Here is a 13,485-nt window from a genome sequence, read left to right as displayed (position 1 = left end):
CCATCGCTCTAGATCTGCACGCCTTCATCCGACGACCATCAAGACATTCACTAGAAAAAATATTTATAGGAAAACGTCAGCTAAATGACATTACCTTTTTTTTTCTTTAAAATGGATGTAAACGACGATGGTTGCTGAGACGGAGAAACAAGGGATTGGCCAACCAGGAGGAAAAGGGGGCAGAATATGTATAAATCGGATGGGGAATATACATCACCTTAACAGAAAATGATTGCATACAACAGGGATGACACCGAATAATCATCCTATTATATTAATAATGTTGAAAAGGGAGAAAAATATGGAATGAGAAAGGGTAAAGAACCATCCCACCCCTTTCCTTCTCCTTCCCCATACCAGCCTCCGCTCATCCTTCTGGACACGGCGCCGATCGCATCCACCCAGAAACCCTAGCCGGACTGACCATGGCGCGGCGATCCGCCCCTCTCCTCCGGCGCGTCCTCTCCCCGGCCCCTCCACCCCCCCTCGCTGGCGCCGTGTCCCGCCGTACCGTCACCTACATGCCGCGCCCCGGAGACGGCGCCCCGCGCACCGTCACGCTCATCCCGGGCGACGGCATCGGGCCCCTCGTGACCGGCGCCGTGCGCCAGGTGATGGAGGCAATGCACGCGCCGGTCTGCTTCGAGACGTACGAGGTCCACGGCGACATGCCATCGGTGCCTCCCGAGGTCATCGAGTCCATCCGCCGCAACAAGGTCTGCCTCAAGGGCGGTCTCGCTACACCCGTCGGCGGAGGTGTCTCCTCCCTCAATCTGCAGCTGCGCAAGGAGCTCGACCTCTACGCTTCCCTCGTCAATTGCTTCAATCTCCCTGGCCTGCCCACCAGGCACGACAACGTTGACATCGCCGTCATCAGGGAGAACACGGAGGGCGAGTACTCGGGTCTCGAGCACGAGGTCGTTCCTGGCGTCGTCGAGAGCCTCAAGGTATGGCGAATTCCGCACACTGCTCAATACAGAACAATCATTGACCTTGCTGATGTAGTTTATGCTAGCTAATGTTTTGCTGGATTGTGATCGAATATACTGTTTGATTGCTAGTAGAGGTACTTAGCTTTCCCACACTTTTGCTGAACACATGATGGACAAGAGACCCTCATGGACAATCGTTGTATTGTTGAAGCAACAATATTCCGACAGTATGCTTGTAACAAGTTTGTTGGTATTTACTGCGGGTTACTGAGTACTTGGTAAGTTGTATAATATAGGAAAAGAATTCTATGAGGCCAGGTCTCACGGGTTAGCAGGTGAGAGCCATCCTGATGGATGACACATGGCATTCACAAATCACAAAGCATCTACCCCACGTGTCATCCATCAGGGCAGGTCTCACCTGCTAACTGTGAGACCTGGTCTCATATAATTTTTTTCCTATAATATATGGCTATTGGCAATTGGGAGGCTGTGGCAATTTGCATAATGGACAATCTAGCTGAGTTCATGGGTTGTTGGATTTTACTGCACAAGTTGGTAATAATGTGAAACAAAACTGTAGGCATTTATGATTGGTTTATTCCAACTGAATATGATTGCCATGAGGTTCAGTCGTTGATATATTGGGGTGAGTGAATTGTGAGAGCATTTAGTACATACTTTGATGGATCATGGCCGTGTTTTCTAATTCTGAGATTAACTTTATCTATGAGATCACATGTAGCAATGTTAGGATGATACCCAAATGCTTATGTTATTTGTTCCACTGTTCTAAGTTAAGGTTGCCTATCTGTTTCTTTAAATTGAATTTAAAGGTACGCGAGACACCATTATTTCCCATTGCAAATTGTAGCATGGAACATCTGGTGCATGTTTGGTTCACAGCCCCACTTTGTCAACCCATATATATTCAAGTTTGGCCATCTGTTGTACGTGTCCGGTCAGTTGCCCTGCAGCCTACCTGTCGTTGGCTCAACATTTTGCCAAAACTTGCCTAAGTCTGGCTTGCCACATTTTTACACAAAAATGTGGCTTTAGTAGCGTGCATAATTCACTCAAATATTTTCCTCTCCGATTCCTGCAAATTCTGTCTAGAAAAAATGTATTACATTGATACTTGTAACTTCATAAGTATGCATATATCCGTGTAAAAGGACGTTTATCATGTCTATAAACTCTAAAAGGTGTGATGGGCGCACATTAACCATTTACAATCTTCTACAACATTTATTCCTGTCATTATTTGTAGTACTGGGACAGCGGGTTCTTTACTTTAAGGGTTCATGATATCCATCACTAATTTGCTTGTAAATAGAACGTCTGCTGTGTATAATAGGACCACCATACTGATGGATTGTGGGCCTGTCTTGATCTAGAACTGACAATGCCACAATTTACCGAACATTTGTTATCGAACTTTTGTTACATTCGTTCAACAAAATTGAAGACACAAGTTGGCAATCATAAGAGGAATCTCTGTCCTGTCCTGTCCCGTCCCAAATCTGATCAATGCCCAGCCCACTTGTAGAAAGCAGTCATTTCATGTACAAGGGTAAACCTGGAGGTGCTACGTTTGGAACACAGCATATATGTTGGTCCAACTCCATTAAAAATCTCCATGAGAAGCTAATTCAGTGACACAACTGTAATTGGGCAAGTGAGCATCCGCTAATGTGCTGGGGTATTACAATCTTGTTACACTTTTGTAAGCGTATGACATGTACCCATTTATTGGAAAAATAATCTTGCCTAAGGTTTGACTTCAACCAAACACCCAGCTAAGTTGGTCAAACTTGCCTAACCTTAGATGTGCATATATTTACCAAAGCACTAGCTTTTGTTGAACATTCATAAAATGACTTAATGGTTAACTTGCAATGGTGCTGCATTGCTGCTCATATAGCCTTTTTAATGGACGAAGTGAGCAAAGGTGCAGTTATGTTACACAAGTTATGGTTATGTCGCCCTCTCAAGTATCAATTTTATGTATTTGTTCTTGTGGTTGATTATGTACTGTCCTGGCCAAGGATGAATAGAAGCATTCGAATGTACAGCTTGTGGTGCCCATGCTTTGAGTAGTGAATTTAATAATTCAGTAAAAATATATTTCTCTCTAGTCTATTCTTAATACAAAATGCTAATTTAGTTAAGCATCCAGTGACATTTCCCCTAGGGCTTTTGATCTCACAGTAAGATTTGTCTGTTAGTTGGCATATACTCGGTGCTTTTTCCCTGCATAGTTAAATGCCCTGTCATTGGAACTATAGTTGTTGCATCAATTTTGTGCCTGTTTGCACTGTATTCTGCTTCTGATTTTTTTTTTACAATTACAACTGTTCTCTCCTTTTGTTTTGTTGTCTGAAGGATTTCTTTTCTCCATGTTAAACTCATTTAATGGATTTGCCAGGTGATGACGAAGTTCTGCTCTGAAAGGATTGCCAAATACGCCTTTGAGTATGCTTACCTCAACAATAGAAAGAAAGTGACGGCAGTGCATAAAGCAAACATCATGAAGCTAGCTGATGGTTTGTTCTTGGAGTCCTGCCGTGAGGTTGCGACGAAGTATCCTGGAATTCAATATAGTGAAATCATTGTGGACAACTGCTGTATGCAGCTTGTTGCAAAACCTGAACAGTTTGATGTTATGGTATGTATATGAAATCTATGCACTTCTCACTAAATGTCACTGTATTGCAACCATATTCTAATTGTTCAATGTTCATCAAGCTGATATGTTCTCGTGTTATACAATAAGCTACTATTTAAACCTTGAGCACGCTGTTTGATATATACTTATATTGATCCTATACAGAAAATATCAGTGCGGATCGTTTAACTAAGTTTTTGCAAATGTGGTAGTAACACCTCTTATGTTTGTACCTCTGTTGGCAATCTCATGTTTCTTTGTATGCGCTGTTTTACATTCTAAAGGTTGTCTTGATGTCCCAAAGTTTACAAAACAATTTTGGAAGTTACCTGTTGACTTACTTTTGTTTTCTTCCCTTTATAGGTCACCCCAAATCTTTATGGCAATCTGGTGTCTAATGTGGCTGCAGGTATTGCTGGAGGCACGGGTGTCATGCCTGGAGGTAGAGTTTGATTCTGCTTGTGATTCTTCTGTTTTAGTGGAAATAAGTTTACAATTGGTATAAGTTGATTGTTTCTGTCTAATAATAGCCTGCTCAATGTTGCATTTGATATATCTATTTAGCCTTCCCATGTCTGAACGTCTTAGCACCATGCAATGCATAAATACCGAACTTGTTAGCATATGGGGATGGAAAATTAGTCTCTAAATCTTCGTGTACTGCATTATTTCAGGCAATGTTGGTCAGGACCATGCCATCTTTGAGCAGGGCGCTTCTGCAGGAAATGTGGGAAATGACAAGATTGTGCAACAGAAGAAAGCTAACCCAGTTGCTCTGTTTCTCTCGTCCGCCATGATGCTGAGGCATTTGCAGTTCCCGTCATTTGCCGACCGGCTGGAATCAGCAGTGAAGAGTGTCATTGCAGAAGGCAAATACAGGACCAGGGATTTGGGCGGCACCAGCACCACCCAGGAAGTCACGGATGCAGTAATCGCCAAACTTGATTAGCCGCAAATTGCGTGCTTTTCGAGACTAGTTTTTTTGCGCCCCTCGGACTAGGCCGTTAGTCCGGACTGATTTTCGTTTATTGTAGCTTTAGATTGTCATTTTGTTCAGCGAATCACTGTAAATCTTCCGGTGCGTTCTTTCTGGTTTTGCTTCAGAATAATTTGAGCAACTCACCAGAAATTTGCCAAGTTATAACTGGAAACACCAAGTTATAGCTGGAAATAAGATCGAAAATATAAAGAAACGATCTCTTTTGCATCCATAGCTGATGTGAGAATTTGCGCATTTCAAATGTTTCATGAATTAACGCCAAGCAGATAACTTGATTCAGTAATCAGATTGATGCTCCGATGCGACTTGTATAATCTTTGCATGTTAATTTTAACATAGTACTCATTCGTTTCGTATAAGGGGTTCACGTATTTCTTATGTTGTTAATTGATCAACAGAAAATGTGGCGCATGCCTTATAAAAGCCGGACGAAGGGAGATTGAAGTCCATATACAAACGGATTCTGCGATACCCGTTGCACCCTTTAGTACAGAAAAAAAATAGTCCTATTTTGAACTTTTAGAAGTACTAAAAATATTTATATCATGCACATATATGGTAGTATGTACCACTGCAAATTTGCACGAGAAAAATAAGCGTTTGTGTTCTTAAAAATTCAGTTACAAGAATTAATGGCTGGAATAACAACTTTTCATGCACTATTTGTTTTCCGAGACACATACAAAAATACGCGTTTTTTTACCCCCTAAAAAAAAGAGACACATGTTTTTACGAACAAAAAAGACACGAACTTTTTTTTCGACCAGAGTTAGTAGTAAAATGGGCCTGTCCAAATTTAGGCCAACTCTGGCCCATCCAACCCGCCTCCGCCATCCGTGTCTCAAACCCTAACAAAAACCACCCCTTGAGCCTCCAGTCTCTTCCTCTCTCTCCCGAACCCAAAGACGGCGAAACCCTAGCTCCTAGTCTCCCCCATGGCCTCGCACCTCGACTTTCGCTACCTCGACGAGGGCCTCGGCGGCGAGCGCGGCAAGCGCAAGCGCCGGGAGGAGGAGGCAGATGCCGCCGATTCCATGGACCTCGACGCCGACGCGCCCCGGCCGTCGAAGCTCCGCGCAGTGGCCTCCCAGTCCGACCCGTCCAAGCCGGCGGCCTTCGGGTCGCCCACCTACGACGGCGTCATCGCCGGGCGCGTCTCGGGGCGGACATGGAAGGAGCCACGCACGCGCCGCTCCTCCGCGCTGATGGTGTCCCGGAAGCCCGTCCCTCTGGAGCAGCGCGCGAGGGACAAGTCCCTGAAGAAGGCGTACCAGGCGCGCGTGGCGGAGCTCAAGGACGAGATCCGGCAGAACAAGGTCGCCAAGCGCAAGCAGAAGGAGGAGCGGGAGAAGCGCAAGAAGGAGAACGTGCTGCGCACGGGCTCGAAGCTGCAGAAGGTCACCAACCCCAAGACGATCCAGAAGATCGCCAAGTCCAAGAACCGAGGTCAGCTCAGGGTCGTCTCCGACGACATCTTCGGCGGCAAGAAGTCCGAGGCCGCCCGCCGCATGCAGGTGCCCGGCCTGGAGAACTGAGTCGCAGCTTATCTTTGCAATATGTAACGCCAATTTTGTAGTAATGCTTTTCAATTGCTGTGAGCTCTGTCATGGCCGATCAAAAATCAAACGCATACTGTTACTTTGGTATGGTATATGAAACTATGTGCTACTGTTTGGTTACTCTGTCAGCGGATTTTTAAACAAGAATCACCATCGTGTAGCGTCCGTCTGTGTCTGGCTTGGTTGGTTTCAGGTGGTGAACTGCCGATGTTATCATTGATCTTCCTTCTGGAATCCTTAATTTGGTAGCTCCTCTAACTCTGATTCTTTTGATTTGGGATGTTGTGGATGATAATAGCTTTGTGCAATCTTCTCCTTTTTGCGTTTTTGGTGTGAAAAGTAGAGCTTCATTCATTTGTCAGATGTGATAAGAACCCGGGAACTCCAGGCTTACTCAGGTACAGCACTCACAAATTGTTTAGCAGTTTGATGAGCTGCAATATTCGCCTCCGGGACAACAAAACACAAATCGAAAGAAGTTAAACACCCACTAAGCCCTTCCATTTGGTTCAGGATCGGAAGGCATTGACTTAATGGCAGCAGTCTGATCCCTTTCTTCGATAAATGGAGCCGTGTGACAGCGCAGCGCAGGTAGTCGCATAGTTTCATTCCCTGGATGGCTAATGCTTAACACTGGTCAGATACCATAAGTTATGGTAGTGCTCGCTCGGCAAATTCTATTGGTTCAGCAGCGTCTTAGTAGGAGCGGAAGGGATGTAACAAGGAGCAGAAACCTACCGTTAAGGAACCTTGGAAAAAGCCGAAACCTAGGGTATTCCCTGATCAGATCTGAACTTCAAATAACAACCATTGCCTTACGTACCATTGGCTGGGAAAGGAAGGTGCCGTTTGCCGCAAGTAGATCTAGCTGATTGACTCGTTCATAGTCGAAACCTAATGCATCGAACCCTTTGCCGATCAAAAGATTAGGAACCGTCCTCCTTTTACATGATACCCTTGCCGAAGAAGGGCTGTAAATATCTCGTACGTATGTTTCCTAGGATCTACTAAATGAAAATGAAAAAGTAGCCAAATTATGGATCCAGGAAGGCTGCATCAGAAGGAAGAGTAGGTGTTGCTATGCCGTTGGTGGGACTGAGACAGAGAGAGGGGAGCATAGCCCCTATGATCCCAGTAAAGAGTTCCAACTAAGCTCTTCTCAGGCGAAAATCTGTTTCTGAGCCCGGGCTCAGCTGATCCTAAAATCCAGACCGATGGCTGACGTGTGGATCCGTGCGCTTACCTGTATTTCCTATCCGTATATCGTGATAATTTGTCCATGCCAGAGGCGCATTCATTGCGACGCATGGGCGTACTGTGGTCGCGGATCAGCTCGACGCTGGATGGCTCGGCTGTGTTTCTGAGCCATGCTGTTTCTTCGTCGCACAAACGCGTCCACGTCACACACCATAAATGCCTACCCACCATCGCCAGTTCGCCACCCAACTCTCATAGCCAGCCATTTCCGGAAACAAATCAACCTTCTTCTCCCAGGTTAGCCATCCCCATCTCCGCCGCCAATAGAGTACCATTTCAGTACATAATCCCATGATTTATCATATGTATGCAAAACAGCATTTTCGGAAGGGTGATCCAACACATTATTCATATAAAACTTTGTCATGTTCAAGCGCTGCAAACAAAACGTTATTTAAGCAAATCTGCTAATCGAACAGAGTTCAGGCAACTATAGAAATATCAGCTGCCATCAGATACATCATGAAACACGCCCCTGCAGATTGAGGTACAAGCGTGGAGCAGTGCTCAACTGAAACACACTAGAAAATCCCCAGATTAAACAACAACACGCATTACAAACTAAAAATTCATAGCTCAGTTCTCATCAACACCCAGTGGCCTCTTGCATGTATTTCGTTGATGGCCTTCTATCCCGCAGTTCTTGCATTTCCTAGGTTTCCTCGGTTTTTTTTGGCACAACCCCTCTCTCTGGCACGTGGTCTTTTCATGACCTTCGCGACGACAAATGCTGCAGGATCTGGTTCGTTTACTTAAGACCTTCATAAGGTGCCTTCCCCCTGTTGTTTGCTGGCCTTCCGCCCCCCTATGCTTGTTTGGAGCTCCAAGCCCTGGAGGGCATTCACACTAACAGATTGCCCACCACTATGGCACTGGTCAGCACCATCTCCTTCAACAAAAGCAATCTCAATGTTGCCTTGCAGTCTTCCACCTACCGTTCCATCCAAACGATCCTCAAATGCCAACCCATCCCTCTTCTCTGCCAATGGTGCTCCACTCACTAGCAGAGCTTCGAGACCAGCATACATGTGATCAAAAGATGCAACACTTGCATCGCCCATCCGCATGACTTCCATGGCTTTAAGGTATAGCTTTGTGCTTCTGCATGTGAATGACAAGTTTGCTGAATTGTCTTTCTAGTACTGAACCAAGTGCTTCGGAAGTATATCTCTTGCGTCTTTTGTCCACCGCTCGACAATATGGTGCTTAGAGATTTCCTCCAGATGAAGTATATCCATGACCTATGCCATACAGAAGCGTTAGCATTTCAGATTTTTCAGATTGCTTGCATTTAAGATATAAAAATGTAAATGCCAGCATACACTCAAGACATGGCTGCACAACATCCCAGTGTGCTCAAACTGGCCACACTCGCAAGTGAATACTGATTGGTCTCATTTACGGTCACCTCGTACTCAACCCTGCTCCATTTTTCTCTTTTAGCTGCATTGTTGTGATCTGTTATATATTTCCTGAACCTCTCCACTTCAGTGACATTGTATGCCATCCCTTCAATTAGGAGGCGGCCAAATTCCTCAAACATATTCCTAGTGTAGATTTTGCTTGTGTGCCACTCTATTGCAAAGGTTGGTTCTCCTGACGGCTCCGCCCTGCCATATTTTTATTTAGCACCATCCAAATAAGTGTATCAGGCAACCGGAACAAGTCCTATGTAAGAAATGTAGATGAAGCTTCCACAAATGTAATCAACAAGACTTTGCAAAACAAATACTCCCTCTGTCTAGGTGTGTAAGTCATCTTACGAAAACCAAATAATCCCAAAACACTTAGGCGCGGTGCATTAACTTCTATCTCGTTTCTTGTTTCTTCACATATCAACCAATAAGAGACGAGGGGTGTGCATGCTTTTAATGACTTGAGACTACCAAACACAACATGCAGTGGCTAGTTCATTGCATGCAATGCTATTAATTAGCAAATAAACATTAACGTCTCTCGTTTTCCCCTCCTCCTTGGTCACGGTGCACAACCTAAGATGACTTACTCACCTAGACGGAGGGAGTACTTACAATCAGTGTCCTCTTTTCCTCGTAGCTTTCCTCACCCTCGCGGTCAAATTGCAACCTCATGTACTGCCTACGTAAACATGCATTGGGCTAGCAGGAGGCATGTACATCTTCAACACATGGTTTGCGCTCTCAGTGCGTTGGGTGCTCGTTATTTTTGCGCAAAACACACCCTTGAAGTACGGTTGTGCCCACTTTTTCCTGGTTTTATATATTTGGGTCATGTACGTGTGCTTCCTCAGATTACATTTATCCAACAAGAAGCCCAAAGCCGCCTCAAACTCATCTTGAGTTAGCATGTGGTTCACAACCTTTTGAAATTCAGCCTGGAAGTCGCTCTTCTTCGTGTATAGCAGTCCCAGGGTTTCCTTCGCTTTCTTCAGAACATGCCACCTGCACCACCGGTGAACAGTAGTTGGATAAATCTTACTGATCGACATCTCCATAGCCCTGCATTGGTATGCAAACAAAACAGCACTATTTAGACCCAAAAAATTTGTAGCAATTAATTATTTTTGCCTTATACAAGTGCATTTAAAAGTTAGGCTGGTAGGCTTTTAAAACTTGGGCCATTAACCTGACATGTGAGTATTCTCTTTGGGGCACAGCCTCCCGTCATCCGTGAAAACCCATTGAAAGCTTTCTTCTTGTTCATCCCGCATCAACACCCCTGCCAGAATAATGATCTGAAAATGGTTGTTAACTCCGACAATAACCCAAACGACATGTCATAAAGGTATATCATGTATGTAGTGTCGAATGTGACCACATTTCCAAATAACTTGTATTGCATTCTGCTGCTCCCATTAGCCCACATGAGACTTTTAGCCTTGATGGACTTGTCAGTCAAAACCACATAGGTGAAGCCAGGGTCAGTAGAACGGATGCCAGCAAACACCTCCAGCGTCTTCCTTACATCATCCACAGCTTGTTCACGGTAATCTTTCCACAAATATTACTAAGAATCCTTTTCATGAATGGCACCTTCTCAACACAACCAAAAAAGCTACCAATTATAATATAGACTTCCCCCAGGTTCACAATGTTTTCTCTCTGCTGCTTTAACAAATCCTTGGTGTAACAATGTGCTAATGAGAAGGCCAGTGCACCTTCTCTCCCATGGTTCACAACCTTTGTCAGGCCGTATTACACTCTTGTCAGTTTGCTCTACATACTTGTGGATTGACTGCTCCAGAGCGCTCATCCGGGAGGGACATGATTGCTCTGTTTGGTTGCGCACTGCCTAGACGAAGCCTGGATTTTTTAAATCAACACGCTCATATTCAGCACACTCATTCCCTATGCAATTTCCTAGAATAACTGCATCGAATCTGTAAGCTACATTTTTAAGAAAGGAAACTTTTTCCTATGGACATAGAACGCGTACTGCATATGAAGTTGCATACATAGTTCTACTAAAAGGGACAAAAAAAAACTGGTGTGATTTTTTGCTTGACACCTTTTAGACCAGCCAGGGGCCTCTGGATTTGCTTTGTCGGTCAACTGGGCCGACCTCGTCGGAGATGCATCACGCCGACGGCGCAAACCTTCACCCGCTCCACCTGTGGCATCGTCTCCCACCTTCTGAGCGATCCCAGGCCCAACATTTGAATCACCAGGGTCCGCATTTCTGGCCCCGTTCTCTAGCAGGACAAGGAGGGGAATCGGATCTGGCTGTTCAAGGCTTTCATCGAACTCCTCTCTCAATGGGAACCTGAAAAAACCACGGCAATCACCAGCACAAAAGGGCAGTTCGTCAGGGCACTATTGCGTCTGTTGTAGCTTAGCTCACCAAATCCCTATAACAATTTCATATATCTGTACAGACTAACATGTCGACCGCATCAAGCAGGAACTCCATACCCGTAGCTTCCATCCCCTGCTTGTCGACGGCGAAGAACTAGTGCCGCCGCAAGCACCCGATGCAGTCGTCGCTATCGATGTTTTCTCCCAAACCGGGTGGCGGCGAGGGTTTCCAGAATGAACTAGGCCAAGGGAGGGGCAGCCCTTTCTCGCCCTCACACGAGCACGTGTGGTGGCCCGCCGCCTGACAGACGGCTCAGATGTCGTGTACCGTCCTGGGCCCATTATCTGATCCATGGCCCACCTAAAATGGTGACGTCCTGGTCCACGGCCCAGTGCGCGCTCGCGCGCCGTCCGTTCCGCAGCTACGCTTTGGCCCCACGTCTTCGGCACTATTTTGTACTATATTCAGCTGTATGCCCGATTTACTGCCCCTCGCACCTGCCACGCCAGCTGGATTTGTTCCCATCCCGAGCCTGAAACGGACATGCGCGATTTCAGGTGCAGCTGAGAACGGGCGCCAAATCGCCGCTTCCCTTCTCAGGTTCTTTCTTTCTCTTCCATTCTTATGTTTATATATTAAAGTGTAGTTTTCTTACTTGAATATAATAATATTAATCTAATATGCCCATTGGTGTTCCAAAAGTACCTTACCGGATTACCGAAGATGAAGAATTCTTCTTCCTAGTCTTCCATAGATCGGATGGCACATCGTGATCAGCTTGAGTATGACTTTCTTGTTTCCCCTTGCACTCCGAGGCAAATAAAGGGGAAATCACTGATTCATTTGGAGCTGTTTTCTAACTGACTCATTGACATGAGAGATTGGATACGATCTAAGGGCCACCGACAAACGACTGTTCCACAATGGAACCTGGCACTACTGTTTTCCCTAAGGGCCAACCCACCTTTTCAAAGAAACAGACACATGACATCACTATATTACGCATTTTCGAGATAAGAAAGTGGAGAATGCACTCTTCCCTTTTTTTTTACATTTTAAACTCATTTTCGATTTCCGCTGCTACAAAGGATCATGCCATTCCGGCCCACAAATGCATCAGCTGTTAGTTATATGAACCCAACGACAATATTAACTTTCACCACATCAACATTGTAAATTGCATCCAACATCAATATACAACCGAGCAAAGGTACATTTACTAAGAGCATGGAAAATGGAGAGTAATACGCAGGGGCGGGGATGCACCTCCAGTCTGTTCATCCGCGCCGTGATTTGGAAGCTTGGTTCGACTAGAAAATTCCTGAAAAACAGATGGAAATTGAGATCAGTATGTGAGACGATATACATGCCCATCGTGTGCTAGTACTTGGTACAACTGTTCTTGCATGTTCTTTTTATCGAGTTATTTACGCAAAATCACCACAGCCGAGGCTAGGGTAACAGCTTAACCTATAACTCGGAGCACTAATTGTCGATTTTGCTTGCAAAAACAGCAAAATTGATTGATTGGGTCCACCTGTCAGACTGACATGGCGAAGACTAATCCATGTCAATATTTGACCAACTGAGGTGGACGGGGGCCCCACCAGTCAGCCACTCATCGTCTTTCTCCTTTTATTTTCTTCTTCCTCGTCTCTTCGGTCCGGAGCGGAGGCAAGCGCGCAGGTGCTATGATGGAAGATGGCCTTTGGGAGGAAAGGGAGGAGGCGCGGGAAGGGCCCGCTGGCGGCAGTCGTGCCGCACGCCCATCCACCCTGTCTCCCAGGCCGCTGCCTTGCTGCCGCCCTTGGCGTTCGCTGCCCCCACTTCCACCCCTGTTTGTCTCCTTAACTATTCGCCCCATAAGCGCACCCCTACAAGCAACTCCTCGCCTACGCCGCTCGACTTCCTCCCCTGTACTAGACGATGAGAAAAGGATGCCAACAACGTCTGGGGATGCGTCCCACCCAGCTCATGGTCCACGACGCGCCGGAGGTGGAGCCCTCCGTTTGCGTCAGGTTCTAGGCTAACTCCGACCCGCAGCTCAGCAAGGGCCTCACCGCACTGCTCTGGACCAGGCAGAGCACTCAGGGGCCAGTGACGAGCTTCATACATCCTGAGAGCAAAGCACCCATGGCGACATCTGCGGTGAGCAGACTAGGGCTTAGGGCGCGGGAAGCACGTCGCCGCTCTCTGGACGCCCAGAAGGTGCTCGATGGAATGTCCCATCGAAAGAGTGATATGAAGAAGACCTTCCGGTCATTGACATGTGGGGACCAAGTCTCATTTGCCGCA

At 46.0% G+C, this 13,485-nt stretch overlaps 2 protein-coding genes and 1 long non-coding RNA gene across 6 annotated transcripts; 2 read left to right on the top strand and 1 right to left on the bottom strand.

Annotated features, from left to right (window-relative positions):
• The first annotated feature begins 333 nt into the window (after positions 1-333).
• On the top strand, positions 334-4,811 carry LOC119322385 (isocitrate dehydrogenase [NAD] regulatory subunit 1, mitochondrial-like). Its single transcript, XM_037595886.1, has 4 exons — positions 334-947; positions 3,361-3,600; positions 3,964-4,042; positions 4,275-4,811. The coding sequence occupies exons 1-4, from the start codon at positions 426-428 to the stop codon at positions 4,547-4,549; spliced, it is 1,116 nt and encodes a 371-aa protein (XP_037451783.1). The 5' UTR covers positions 334-425; the 3' UTR covers positions 4,550-4,811.
• Positions 4,812-5,466: 655 nt separating this feature from the next.
• On the top strand, positions 5,467-6,324 carry LOC119323883. The gene has a single exon (XM_037597599.1). The coding sequence runs from the start codon at positions 5,536-5,538 to the stop codon at positions 6,133-6,135; it is 600 nt and encodes a 199-aa protein (XP_037453496.1). The 5' UTR covers positions 5,467-5,535; the 3' UTR covers positions 6,136-6,324.
• Positions 6,325-7,759: 1,435 nt separating this feature from the next.
• LOC119326289 lies at positions 7,760-11,436 on the bottom strand. 4 transcript variants are annotated; one of them, XR_005157892.1, is made up of 6 exons: positions 11,307-11,436; positions 10,903-11,157; positions 10,021-10,697; positions 9,426-9,893; positions 8,739-9,026; positions 7,760-8,657 (listed from the first exon to the last, which is right to left on the bottom strand). It is a non-coding gene; the product is annotated as an uncharacterized LOC119326289 (long non-coding RNA). The 4 variants fall into 4 exon arrangements; XR_005157893.1 differs by having other exon boundaries at positions 7,761-8,657; positions 9,447-9,893; XR_005157894.1 differs by having other exon boundaries at positions 7,761-8,657; positions 9,755-9,893.
• Positions 11,437-13,485: the final 2,049 nt, after the last annotated feature.

Source organism: Triticum dicoccoides, chromosome 6B (genome assembly GCF_002162155.2).
Source record: "Triticum dicoccoides isolate Atlit2015 ecotype Zavitan chromosome 6B, WEW_v2.0, whole genome shotgun sequence".
Taxonomy (NCBI): Eukaryota; Viridiplantae; Streptophyta; class Magnoliopsida; order Poales; family Poaceae; genus Triticum; species Triticum dicoccoides.
Note: the sequence above shows the minus strand (reverse complement) of the source record. Positions and strands in the feature narration are given on the sequence as shown.